Below are 14,425 nucleotides of genomic sequence, written 5' to 3'. Positions count from 1 at the left end.
AACATCTGCCAATAGAATCCAGTATATATGTGCAATATTGAACTATATGGCAGAAGGAATAAAGTCTATCACAAGGTCTGGGACAGTAAAATCTCCAATTTAGATCCAATTATGTAATAAAGTTCATCATTGGATCTAAATTGAACGTTACTCTCCCAGAGCTTGTGATGGACTTTATTCCTTCTGCCATATAGTGCAATATTGCACATCTATACATGGATTCTACTGGGTTTAAGTGTTTTTGTTGGTATACCCCAAAATGCCATTTGGGGGTTTTCATTAAATCTTTTGGCATAGTTTTGAATATGTTTATATTGTAGCGAGCGTAATTGGCAGGAATAAATCATTGTTTTAAATCATTTACTTCTAAGTAGGTTTCAGATATTTGTATAAATATGTAGGTGTTTAAAATAAATATGTTGTCATTATTTGTTGTGTGGAAAACTGAAAAAAAACATGATACTTTTTTTACTGGACAACTACATATTACATACAGTACACTTTAAAATACAAGATTTGAAATATCTGATTTGATCAAAATCAAATATCAGATTTCCATATTTGCATTCCAGCTACTCTTTTGGTATCACATTTTAAACTGTAATAATCCTATGGGTCTTTAAGGTTTGTCTCAAGTTTGCAGTGAAATCGTGTGTGTACACTGCTACAATATCATACGACACTTCTACACGTTTGTACGATGTGTTCAACGTCTTAATAAAGTTGAGCATTGAAAAAAAACAAAAAAAAACAAGACCACGCTCATCTGCAGCAGCTGATTGATTGGTTAACAGTGCTTTCTCTCCTAGCCGCGAATTGGGTGGATGCTACTAGCCTCCCTCTACGATTGGTTGATTGAGTTCAAGTTGGTGACGTCAGATCGAAGCGCTTGAGTTTCCGGCGGGGGACAAGCTCCAAGTCGGAACACGTGCAGATAATGTAGTGATAGATGCACATAGACGTGTGTACACAATGTAATGTGTGTACGCATATACACGGACATATACACATACTTAAATATAGCATTTATATACACAGTGATATATCTATCTCCGCACACATACGTAAATATATTTATATACACAGTGATAATATCTTTCTCCACACATATATACACATACAGGGATATGTAAACATGGCGGCCGAGCCCTGGAACCGGCTACACATCCCTCGTCCCGCCATCCAGAGCCTGGTGACTGTCCCGCTCGGAGTTGACACAGGTGTGTCCTGATAACTAGTCACGGGCGGGAGATCTGCGGCGTCACCTCTCCTATCGGCAGCAGCTAGAGGTCTTGTCCAGCTGCCACAGTATTAAATAAAGTGGCGAACGCGTCAGGGAGCTGAGCTGGTTCGCCCTCATTGGCAGAACCAGTTTACGTGATGCTGATGTCACGCAACTGCAGCGCGAAATGTCAAATTGAGTTGTCTTGGCAAAATGTAGCCGCGTCGACGCGCAACGCCATGGGCACTTCAGTAACTACCGTAGACAATCAGGCAAGAGTACCAGAAGTGCACCTGGACCTAAGCGTGCGCATGTAACGCCACCGCCACCATGAGCTCGCCGTAAGGCTGTGTCCCCGCTAGCGCTGAGCTCGCTGAGCGGACGGCGCTTGGCGAGGTGACTTGCATATATATATATATATATGCAAGTCCCCGCTCACGTGATGCGCGCGCGTGTATGTGCGGGCACACGCTCACCGGCGCTTGGCGTTTAGGTAAACACATTTTTAAACTTTCTAGCGCGCTCTGCTTCCCCTACAGCGTGTCCCCCCCTCTGCCTCCCCCCCTGTGAGTTAAGGACACCCGACGCTCATTCTTTGAGAGCTCTCCAAGCATGAGCACACTCAGCGCCAGCGGGGACAAAGCCTAAGGCCACGTCCATAGAGGGGGTAGCAGTGCTGAGGCGCGCTGAGGCTCGCTTGCTGAAGCCTGTGCGATTTCATGGACTTGCAGGCGAGCCAACGTGCGCGATCGGGAGGCAAAGGGAGGCGGGACAGTGACGTCGCTGGGCCAATCGCCCGCGACGCACCGACGTCAACGGCGCGGTGACGTTGACGCTGCTTCGCGCTGATTGGATGTTTTCAGCCGACAGCGTGCTGAAAAACAGCTTGGCTGTTGGCTGGAAAATCCAACTCCTCAGCAAGCCTGCGGACGCTCGCGTGAGCCCCCTCTAAAGACATCCTCATTGCTCAGCGCGGAGCGTCAGCGCGGCTTGTCCTTCTATGGACGTGGTCTAAGGCTGCCCCTGAGTGCGCTCATGCTTGAGAATGGTGACGTCACCAACTCTCCAAGCATGAGCGCAGGCTGTCCTGCAAAACTTTGCAAGCGTGAGTGGGGGGCATGTCATTGGCTGGATCGGGGCTATTTCTGTGCGTGTTGCTGTACATTGACTGCTAAAAGGTCATGTGACCCTTTGGCACACTTAAAAATCATTTTGCTCTCTTCCCCAAGCGGATAGCTTGGGAGAGTGGGCGTGAGCGTGGCCGTACAGATTGATTTAACTTTAACGCGCAGCGGCAGCGTGGACACAGCCTATAGCTGCGGGCAGGGAGCGCGCTGGTGCTCAAGCGCCGTGACATCATGTGCTCTGCATGGCTGTGCTTTTCCTGGCCAGCTAGTTGCGCGCATATGGGGGCGTGTCGGGGGGAGCAGCCATGACATCACGGAGCTGGCGAACCGCTCACTCACGCTGGCACACACATTGCAGCAATGTGCTTCATCGCGGCGAGCCCCCTCAGCATCACCCTGGCCGCAGCCAAAGCCATATCAATGAAAGTGCCCCCTAGATGTTTGTTTTTCCCTTGTATAGTGGATATTTGTTCAGGGAAGGTTACTGTGCAGAATGGCTGTTTGGATGACTCACAAATGGTGCTTCTGACACCATTGTCTGCAGGAATAGTCTGGTTGAAGTTTTATATAATTTATTTCTTAAATGCAATATTTTTATGGTGATTGCCGAGGAAAGTGGCAGGAACGCAAACAATTTAAAATATTTAGCAATTGCCTATTTTTATTATGAAAACTGTCATACCAGAACACAGATAAATCTGTCCTGCTGAGGAAGTGACTTTCTATTCAGAACAAAAATGGATAATTACTTCACAGCATGACTGTTTCTTAAAATGACAATGAAATTTGTATTTGTATCCAGTATTAACCATTTATTGTGTAGCATTTTTTTGAGATTTCGGAATCTGTCATGTCAGCATATATTTGATGTTTGCTTCAGCAAGGCAGTTGTCAATTAACTGAATCCAGTTAATTGGCCTGTCGCCATAATAAAACCATGTTCAAGTTTTGTTTTTAACAAATATTTAGATATAATGTCTGGTCAGTCTACAAAAATTGGCCTGCTCTGTTTGTTTTGCACTACGCACAGATTTACTTGTATTTCTTGTGGGCGACTACAATGCTTGCTACAGTATATAGTCATAGAAAGTTCTGGTTATTCTGTGGAACAACTAAAATAGCATTTTATGTTCTTTAATGATAAATGTGTGCAAATAAAATAGGTGCTAAATAGTTACAAAATTTATGTTTGTATCAGTCATTTTGGAGAACCTTCATCTTTTAGTTGTTTTGAACAATAACCTTTGTGTACAGTAGAAATCGTGGTATGGGGGTTATTTTTCTTTTCCAGGTATTGTTGTAGTGAAAATTTAAGCGTTCGTACTGCGTATGTTTGGAAATATTTAGCCAGCTGTACATCACTAATTCCTGCATCCACTTGAATACATAGAAGTTTCCTTGGTGTTTCAGAAAAATACATTAAAGACGTTGTTGAAAGATGTCTCGCTGTCCAATCATCCCTGAGGAGCAAAGCCCTGGATGCTGAGAGGGCTGCCCTGCATTCCATACTATATGTCTACCACCACAGACTATGCTACCACAAACCATACTTGGCTTTAAAACAGGTACAGGTATTTCATATGCTATTATGATTAAGAAATAAGGTAGAAATCATCCTATCATGCCACCTCAGGTCCTAGTGTATTTTGCAACACTTGGTATACGGTTAGGCCTTGGACATGGTGACAACAAAAGCGCTGAGCAGCGCTGACGCTCATGCTCTCCTGCTCAAGCAGGAGCTTTTTCGTGTCCCGGCATGAGCGTCAGCGTGCGCGCTTGTGTGCCGAGCGGGAGGCGGGGCTAGCGCGTCACGTCACGGACTGCCATGGGCATTTGGCGGTCACGTGACCGGCCCTGCGCTTCCCTCAGCGGTAAAAATTAAATTGGGCTGTCTGCTGAAATTCCACACACCTCCGCACGCCTGCAGAAGCGCCGTCTAAAGCCGTGCTGATAGGGATGATGTTTCCTCTCAGCACGGTCTTTTTGACCATGGGCCTGGCCTTAGTATTGCTTCTACTGTAGGAGGGCGGGGGATGAAGCCAAAGGATACACATGGGAGATGTGTGTGTGTGTGTGTGTGTGTGTGTAAATATATATATATATCACACACACACGTAGAGGTATCAGTACCATGTTAGCCGAGCTTCAATAATCAAAAAATAAATAGATGATACCGTTCTGTGGCTAACGAAATGCTTTTATTTGTGCGAGCTTTCCAGATACACTGATCTCTTCTTCCGGCGATGTTACATGAATGAAGCAAGCAAAGGGTATACTTAACAACAGTCTCTATTGGAATGTTATCTGTGCTAGTCCTTCCCCCGGTGTGGATGTGTTTTATGGCTAGAGGTGTCAAAAGGTTCCTGAAAGCAAGTGATGTAAGAGTGTGTGTGTGTATCTGTGGGAATAAAAATGAATGGAGAGCCCACAGTATATTCAGTGCTTTACAAAAGGTGTGTGTGTGGAGTGGGAGTGGATATAAATGGTGTGGGTGGGTGTGGAAATGTGAGAGATTGTAGCACAACTAAAAGTGTGTGTGGATACTTTTTGGTCCCTATTGGTGTATAGGGATGGAAAAACAAGGAGTATTAGTATGTGTAAGAGACAGCTGTGTGTGCATACATATAGACATATATACAGACATGGCCTTTAGCGCTCATGGGAAGAGAGTCCACTGGTGTCAGTAATGACTCATAAAATTTCGATCTCTGTTTAGGCCACCGCTAAGTGTCCCGAACAGTTGCATAAATTTGTATTCATGCAACCGTCTCTCTTTCGGTGTTTTAAGATTACCTTTGAGTATGGCAAATATATATATGTGTGTGTGTGTGTATATGTGTGTGTATATATATATATATATATATGTGTGTATATGTATGTATATATCTTTTGTCATGTATATGTTTTATCTTTAAAATATAAAAAGAAAGAAAATGAATTCAAAGTTTGGTATTTTGTACCAAAAAATAAATAAATCAAGCAACACCCAAACTAGATAAATTAATTTAGTCAATGATTGGTGGGAGGGCTTCTAACATGTGCCCTCAGATCAGGAATGATGATCACTATTAGTTATTTGAGCAACAGCCTCAACAAACACAGGTATTATAACTAAACATACAACCTGTAATCACTTAAAGAATTAAAAAAAAAAAAATATATATATATATATATATATATATAGTATATATACCTTAATTCAGGCGGTGCCAAAATATAAAAAAAAAATTAATTTTTTTTTTTTTTTAGATATTATTTCTGGTATGTTGGGTAAAATCAGTTTTAAAATTGGTTTGTTCAATGATATGTTCCAATGCCAATTAATGATTTTATTAATCGATGCTGACCCTTCATTAAATCTAGTGATAGAACGTGATGTTTCTTTCATTCTTTTATTATGTAGAACCCCTTTCCTTTGTCCGAGTATATCTGATTAAGGTTTCTCTTTTTAGTTCTGTTTTTTTTTTTTTTTTGTTTTTTTAGGGATGAATGATAATTGCATTTCTTAAAGCGTTTTAAGAAATGTAATCAGAATTCAGCAATTTTTAGGGTAGCTAACAAACTTTCTAAAATCCCAACAAGCCCATTCCAAAGAAAAATGATATCTAAAAAATCTTCTCCGGATAATTATATTCTTTAAAAAGATGTTCCCAATATCAAAAAATAGATTTGCATAGCTTGGGGTAAATCTCGTACCCATGACCGTACCATATTTTTGCAGGTAAAAGTTATCTCGAAAGTAAAAATAGTTCTGTGTTAGGATGAATCTGATACTATCAATAATAAAATCCCTTTGTTTCCCAGGGAGTGTACCATCCAATTAAAAAATATATATTTAATCGCCTCCATACCCCTTTTTGTGCTCAATACATGTATACAAGGAAGATTCATCACAGGAGACCCATATAAAATCATTTTCCCATTCAAAGTTTTTCAATAATCTGTAGCAAGTGTATGATGTCTTTCCCATGTGAGGGCAGTGTGGAGACTAGTGATTGAAGAAATGTCTACATATTGTGAAAATTGCATAGTTAGGGACCCAATCTCCGATATAATTGACCTTACCCGGTGGCTGTTCCAAATCTTTATGAATCTTGGGTCGGTGATAGACTATCGCCAAAATTGGATTCTCATTAAATAGAAAAAGAAATTCTGATTTGGTTAATAATGTCATCATTTTTTTGCACTTGTTAGTAATTGTTCTAAATCATTACATCGCAATACGTTTGGGGCCCATTTACTTCTAAATGTGTTTTGATCTGACCCCTTAAAAAAACAGTGTTAGAGCCATGGTGTAGTTGTGTACATAGTGGAACAATGTGTGGATCCTTGTACTTAATAGCTCGTATATGTTTAGTATCCAAAACACAGTTTAATTGACTTTACAATATCAGACCCCTTTTGTGATTTACGTATGTAAAAAATGACTTTAAAAGGGGTTACGGTAATAATTTACTCCCAATTGAAAGTAACAGAATAATTGTTTACATCCACTCTCGTTTCGTGTATAGCTGTATTCCAAAAGAGGCACATGTCTTTTATCGTGGTATTTAACATGTCTAAGATGCTTTGAACATGATTTTTTCTTACAGGTTGAGCAGTGCGTGAAGCGTGTAAGTGCTATGGATTTGGATGGCTCCATTCAAGAGATGTTAGAGCTGTGTCCAAAGTATATAAGGTAATAGGGAGCCCTTTAATTTGTTCAATCAGTTATTTATTGTAACTATATATTCTAGATTCCCTCATCTGTTATTTTATTTAAAATAGTGTTGTGAAGTATACCTGTGGCTTGACAAACTACAGGTAGTAAACATTTAATGTTTTTTTTACAGTGTCTTAGATCAGTAAAAGGTATGTATGTATGTATGTATGTATATCTTTATTTATATGGTGCCATCCAGGAACATAGCACTTCACAGCAGTATTACACGTGACATAATAATATAACATGTAGTGGGAATAATCCAAAATGTTAGCTCTGAAATGGCTGATCCCTGACATCACAAACATTTGAATGTATAATAACAATACATACAGTAAGCATGTGACACACGTGCATATTAATCACTACATACAATGTTTTGTGGGTATTGTATACAGTTAATACCCATCAGCAGGGTGTCAAGTGTACACTACACATATGCCAACCAGCTACTATTGTAGTCTCTCTTATATCCCCAACATTAAGTAAATAGGCTTGCAGTTTTGAAGCAGGTCTGTGCATAACTGCTTAATAATGTGAAACATATCCTTGAATCTGCATCCACTTAGGAAAAAGACACAACATTGTGCCGTGCCAAGTCAGCCCATCATGGAACTGGTGTCTGTGAAGATCCTGGGTGCCTGCAAGTTAATTCTGCGCCTCATGGACGGCTGCTGCAAAGCTTTCCAGTATCCTTCTACTTCTGTTTATGTGGCATTTTTTTATTTGTGACTAATTTTACATCCTAGATAATGTGGGTAATTCAGTTTTCTATTAAACCTTCTCTGTCTCATTTACTGCATTGGAGAACAGCTGAGCCGTTATCATGTAATAATGTCAGCTTTTGGGACATTCAAGCTGCCCTATAGCCAGCGTTCTGAATTAATTTGTTTATGCAGCCACATGTTATATTGGAAATACCAAGAACAGGCGAAATGAAGTGTGAGGTACAGTATGTAATTTTGTATTGGGGATTCCCTACATAATGCATATATCAGAGTTCAATGGGTTATTTTGTATTAAGCCCAGTATACACACATTTACGATGTAAGGATTTTTTAATTGTCACAACGGTAAACAATGTTCTTTGGAAAACTAATATGATCAGGTTATCTTCTTAAGCATCCACTATCTTTGATGTCTTAACTTTGGCAGAGAGGAAATCGATCTGATGTAAATAAGTCCTGTAAAGGCATTGTTCCTCAGAGAATGTAGCATACAGTATTTGACATTAAAAAACAAAACAAAAAACACTTAAAATGTAAAAAAAAAATATTCTGTAACATTTGACCTGTATAGTCTGGATCTGAAAGGTGATAAACTACCTCTGGAGTTGGTATCTCCCCCCCACCCCCCCCAAATCTTCTATAGTTTAGTGAATGCTCTCCCCCTCCCCGACATACTTGCCTCCTATAGAGGATAAAAGTGTCTACATGTAGCAGCTTGATGGGGCAGCTTAAATGTCCCGCGTCTTGTGAGCCAATAGGAAGCTGTGACGTCATACCTGGTGGCTTCCTTTTGGCCCATGTGACTGGGACATTTAAACATGGAGATGCCAGCACCCACTATGGAGGCACGTATCTCGGGAAGCAGGGGGTCCCCGGAGCTGAAATGAATGCAGTTCAGCACTGGAGACTCATCACTTCAATCCTATAACGAAAAAATAAAAGAAACATAAACTGCAACCTGTAGTGATGCTTTACCTTGTATATTATTTTCATCTTATATGCTGAAGAAAATGTCAGTCTTCTTGATCTATGATAACCTTAACTTAATCACCAGTTTATTTCTTCAGCATCTAAACCTTGAGGAATTTATAGTTCTAAATGTGGTACTTTTAGGATTGCTGAGCCGCTTGTGGTATGTATATTCCTTTATTTAAAAAGAACTCCCCTTGCGTGTCTATATAGTTTAGGAGGGATGGATAGTTTCCAGCAGGTGATACTGAGCTGATAGTAGTGAGAAAGAGGACATTTGTGATTCCCTCTCTCTATCCTCTCTCTATCCTCTCTCGTGTTGTGGCTTTGAAGTGCTTCTCACTGACTTTGAAACAACAGGGAGCAATCATTCACCTCGGTTTCTCCCTGCAGCTGACATTTCAAACAAAAGGTTCATATTCACAGTTATGAATCATTTGTTTTTCATTTTTAGCAGATGCAGTGTTCACAAATATTAAGGAAAAGAGCATGTCCTCTCATTCTCTAGGTATATTCTATATCTGCAATTAAACATTGCACTGCCCTTTGCATGTATATGTTTTGGGCTATGTTTTTATTCTATTAATAAGCACAGAATTTGATGGCATATAAGAACCACTCGGCCCACTGTTTGTTTTCCTACCTGCTGTTAAACATTAGACCCCATTTTATCCTTTACTTTCTTTAGTATTTAGAATACCCTTTTGTCTTTCCCAAAACACGTTTGAATTCCCTTACTGTATTATCCCCCACTGCCTCTGCTGGGAGGCTAGTCCACTAATCCACCACCTCTTTCCATAAAGAAGTACAGTTACATTTAATTTTTGCCTGCTGCCCTCCAACTTCACCGATTATGACCTTGTTCTAAAAGTTACTGTATATATATATATATAATTTTTATTGTCAATTGACCCGGTGGGAAAATAATATAAATGTTTTTGTAAATATTACCTTACTTTTTAAAGCATCTATTACAGTTGAAACAGAGCACTCCCCAAGCTTTAATTATTATCCTTAGACGATTGGGAGTTCAGAATTGGAGTTCTGATCTTGATAGAACCTTCAGCTCAATAGATCATTCTTTTGTATTTTTTTGTATATGTCATTCATTTAATATGTTTGCTTCTAGAACAATAGTTTTTGCGAAGATATTTGTTCTAATTGTTACAATATTTTTCCAGGGTTATGTACAGAGGCATCTTGAAAAAGCTAATCTCTTTATATGGAGCACAATTTTCTTTGCAGCAAGAGGTATCGGGTTTCCAAAATATGCCCTACATTAAAGATTTCAGCTTTCCTGCTAAGATTGAAGACTTTCTTGGACCTGTGTTGGCTGATATAGTCAAGAAAAAGTTGCCTCAAATATCTTCCAAAAAAGGAGCCCCACAGTTACTAAATAAAATGTTTTCATCCAACGGGCTGATTAATAAAGACATAAAGGTGAAAAGAGCTAAAATCGTAGATTTGCTGGAAACCAGAAAAAATGTTGTTGATTTGGGAAGACCAATACAAATCCCTAGATTTGACAGAGGTAATGTAATCTGTTTATTAAAGATTTTAAATGTCGATTTTTACTTTCTGTACACATGTTATTCATTGTATTTGTCATTGAATATAGCTATGTATGGTGTAGATTATGTATGTTTGCTATTAGTGTGGCAGCTCGGGTGCTAGAAAGTTGGCTCCTGAAATTAGGGACTTGATTCTACTTTCCCACCTGAACTTTGAGAGTGTGACATACTCACACACAATGTCCTTATTATCCTTCTCACATTTTTGTACAGGCAACTTTGGAACGTTCAATGTTAAAAAATTGTGCCAACCACTGAAAGCCAGCGCTCCTCAGGTTAGTGTTAAGAAACTGCTAACATTACATGAATGACATGCCATGGTATACCATGCCCAGCCTTGAAAATGTTCTAAAGGTTTAAAAAAATTTTGCCTATCCACTATAAAATGTATACATTAAAATATGTATAATTTACTTTTCACCTAAATCTTTTGTTCCATGAATAGGCAAATCTGAAAGTCATGTTTTATTACGGTCTCTTTATTCCCCATTAACTGCCATAGGAGACTTCATTATGGTCTGTAATGGACCAATGCTGAAGAGAATAAGAGCTGACCCCTTAAAACGAATTAGTTAATGTATCTATTACACTGATTAAATAGTACATCTTATTCACAGAATACTGAAAATGTAAACCGCACTGTACATTGTAAGCACAGTGAGTCCATGCTGCAAAGCTCTTATAATGTGTGGGGACATACAGAGAGATGGGACTTTCCCCAAGGTCATAAGGAGAGCCGACCCTGGGATTTGAACCAAGTTAGGCTTGGTCCCCGCAGGCTGCGGGGACAAGAGCCGTCCCTCAATGGAGCCGGGCCCGTTGCAAGGGGCGGCTGCCACGCTGAGCCGACAGTTTTTCAGGGATACATGAAAATTGAGTTCAGACCTAGCGACGGAGCGCTAGGCCACGCCCCCCCGGCAGTTCAGCCAATGAGGGTGAACCTGCCGGGTGATGTCATGGCCGTGCCCCCGTCAAGCTCCCCCTGTCTTTTCCCCTGCAGCTCACTGCAGACCGGGGAATTCAGGCAGCGGGGCCGTAGCCTTAACCTGCTTCAATGGCAGTATTCTTTCCACGAAGCTTCTCCCTAGTGGGACTAGTTTAAGGGTATATTATTTGAGTAGACACGAGTACCCTTTTGCACACGCTTATTTTAGTGGGTTATGAATGGGGTATGGTAACATTCTCGTGTCAACCATGCTAAAAACTTGTTGTCTAAAGAATGTTTTTGTACAGGGATGTATGTTCTGTTGCTCAAGCATATCCATACTGAAGCAAATGAAGGCTTTTAGAGATGAGGGTCCCCTTATTTTTTTTTCTTACGCATATTTTTTTATGTTTAACACACTTATTAATGAGGCAATTCAAGCAGCTTAAAAAATATATATTTTTGTTATATGCAGTCTTTGCTTACCTTTATTTAAAACTAATTACCTAAGCTGCCGATTGATTTGTTCTTTCGTGATCGATCTGCAAAAGATCCGGTTTACCAGGCTTCACTAAATGGCTGCCCTTTATTCAGTGTAACTCAGCAGCTACAATGCATTCTTATATTACTAAGTTAACCCCATCAATTGTTACAGCTTGCCGCTAAAACTGCTGGGAATCTGGGCAAAAATTTACATATACAGGAGAGTGTTACAAAGATCTTTCATTGCTGGGTAAATGCTAAAACCTGCTATAGAAATAAAAGGATGCTCTGTATATTCTGTTTCATGCATGTTCTCTACTGTGCATTATAACAGAAAAAATATATACACATAGACAAATGTTAATTTGTTTCCCATTACTTAACTTCTTATTTCTTGAGATTAAATAAGTATTTAACAATGTGTTTGGTCTGTCTCAACAATGTTTCCTTATGCAGGTTTGCAGGTCCAAACGAAAATCCACTGTGTCTACTAGGCAGACTATTCCATCATGTCACAGACTAAAAAGCAAGTGCGCAGCCCAGCTAGTGCCCAAGGTTCAACGAGCAGAGAGTTTTAGAGAACTGTCTGAGCAGCTTCAGGATGCAGTAAAATGGTGCAAACACAGAAAACTGATATCGGAAGTCTTCTTTTTAAGGAAAAAATATCTGAAAATTAAAAGACTAAAATATATTGAAGCTCTAGGAAACAGGTAAGTGTGAAATGGCTATATGAGTAACATATATATATATATATATATATATATCTGTACATATTTGTTATACGCTATACGGAGACGTATTAGGTATTTATCAGAGAAGTGGTACGCGGCTGATTGCTAATAGGATAGCACAGTTTCTTTGTATATTCCATTCATTATGCTCAACTAATACATTCTACTCAATAAATTGTATTGCAATCCATCTTCTCAATTATTCGCGTGCCTGAGCTTAAAATGCATCTGCCCTACATTGATAGTTGACTGTAAAGTTTATTTTTCGAACGCGTTCTAAGCAGAAATTGGTTCAACAATTTTATTCTTAATATTGAATACTAGATGAAGATCACTTTCATTATTAAATCATACATAGTTGCAAATATTTATTCTTTGTCACATAGGTGTTTATTTATTTATTTTTAATTTAGCCTGAAAAGGAAACTGGAATGTTTGAAAAAGTCTATCTGTAGCGGCTTGCAACAGGGCACGCAAAAAGCACATCATCGTAAGCCCCATGCGAAAATACAAAGCTTCCTGCAAACTGGTTGGGGACATAAGGTTACTCGATCAAGAGAGAACAGAAGTAAGAACTATCAGAACCGCCAGATTATTTATTCTGGACTTTCTAAACCGAAAGCTGAAGGAATAGATTTAAAGAAGTCCGCGATAAGTTTACATGAGGATCTTGGGGATCAAGAAGGGTTTTCTGCCGTCATAAATATTGTAACACCGTGGGAAGAGAGAAGCCCAGAAATGTTGGTGTCCAGCAATTTCAGTGCAATTATGGCCGCTAACATTAGCACTGACGCAGATGACATAGATGATATATTCTCATCAATAGGTCTCTAACAGATGTATATAATGCTTTCAGAAAGTGCACAGGATACCAAATAAACATCAGTTATTTTATAGCCCTTGTTGGAGGTATTAAATGTATGTGTATATATATATATATATATATATATATATATATATTTTTTTTTTAAAAGCTATCTATGCAATTGTTTACATAATTGTGTTTTTTGAATTACCACTCAGTGTAAATGTTGGACAAAAATGCAGCATGCTAGTAGTTCATTATGGTTTGGCGTGTGTCTGTCACACCATTTAATAAGGGCATCATAACTAAACGCACTAGTGTAAAACAATTCTTTTTGAGTGTGTTGTGGATTGCCCCTGTGAAGGGGAAAGTGTAAGGTTGTCGGTTTACACCATGTGCCTTACTATTATTTTTTTTTTAAACACATTTAAGGTGGCATTATCTCTTAGAAAACTAGGTTTCGGGGTGGGAGGGGACGGGTGGTTCTGGAGTTGAACCATGTCGTTTTCAACTGTATCTGAGGAAGAGATCCCCAAAGCTGAAGGCGATACCGGTAGCAGTTTTAGCTGGGCAAAGAAAATATTTATTTGAAGGTCCCATCTCCTGAAATAAATATCTCGGGGAGCAGGCGGTCCCCAGAGCTGTGTGTGTACCATTTCGGGTTAGGAACTGGAAAATATAACTTATGTACAATTTGATAAAATTGCCCGCACCAAAATATTTTGTTAATCTTCTGAAAATATTTAAAGAAACGGAGTTAAGCATTTTATACAGCATACACCTGCAAGGGAGAGGGCTTGAATGTGTCTGGTATTATGGTAATCAAGAAACAATAGGGGAGCCCCTGCTGCTGCCACAATGGTGGTAGTGGTGAGCGGTGCTATTGGGTAGTAATTTATAGAAAACTGGTAGAGAAAGAACCCAAGTGTAGCACTCAAGCTCACCCTCTGGTGATGAATGTAGTAGTTAAAAGTAATCTTTATTATTGAGCAATCAAAATAAAATAAAGGGTATTAAAATGACAAACTGAAGGTATGTGCTGGATCTAGATACTGGTAGCCGTGTTGGCTCAGGATCCTGAAGTACTAGTGCGTAAATAGGAAATACTAATACCACACTAGATAACAGTCCTTGTAAAGATCTGTAAGTGAGTGAACACGTA

The 14,425-nt window shown here is 39.4% G+C and overlaps 1 protein-coding gene across 2 annotated transcripts; it reads left to right on the top strand.

Moving 5' to 3' along the window:
* The first annotated feature begins 880 nt into the window (after window positions 1-880).
* RMP64 (ribonuclease MRP subunit p64) lies at window positions 881-13,352 on the top strand. 2 transcript variants are annotated; one of them, XM_075590735.1, is made up of 9 exons: window positions 881-1,220; window positions 3,760-3,914; window positions 6,942-7,027; window positions 7,621-7,740; window positions 8,834-8,911; window positions 9,930-10,279; window positions 10,533-10,594; window positions 12,184-12,437; window positions 12,872-13,352. In XM_075590735.1, the coding sequence occupies exons 1-9, from the start codon at window positions 950-952 to the stop codon at window positions 13,290-13,292; spliced, it is 1,797 nt and encodes a 598-aa protein (XP_075446850.1). In that variant the 5' UTR covers window positions 881-949; the 3' UTR covers window positions 13,293-13,352. The 2 variants fall into 2 exon arrangements, with proteins under 2 accessions (XP_075446850.1, XP_075446851.1); XM_075590736.1 differs by lacking the exon at window positions 6,942-7,027.
* Window positions 13,353-14,425: the final 1,073 nt, after the last annotated feature.

This window comes from Ascaphus truei, chromosome 3, assembly GCF_040206685.1.
Source record: "Ascaphus truei isolate aAscTru1 chromosome 3, aAscTru1.hap1, whole genome shotgun sequence".
NCBI classification, from domain to species: Eukaryota; Metazoa; Chordata; class Amphibia; order Anura; family Ascaphidae; genus Ascaphus; species Ascaphus truei.
This window is presented reverse-complemented; position numbering and strand designations above follow the sequence as displayed.

Bases quoted from the DNA above. Each gene is read 5' to 3' on its own strand.
- RMP64 (XM_075590735.1), top strand. From the start codon at position 950: ATGCACATAGACGTGTGTACACAATGTAATGTGTGTACGCATATACAC. The intron at 7,741-8,833 runs GTATCCTTCTAC...CTTAATCACCAG, and splicing joins GGCTGCTGCAAAGCTTTCCA to TTTATTTCTTCAGCATCTAA. The intron at 12,438-12,871 runs GTAAGTGTGAAA...TTTTTAATTTAG, and splicing joins ATTGAAGCTCTAGGAAACAG to CCTGAAAAGGAAACTGGAAT.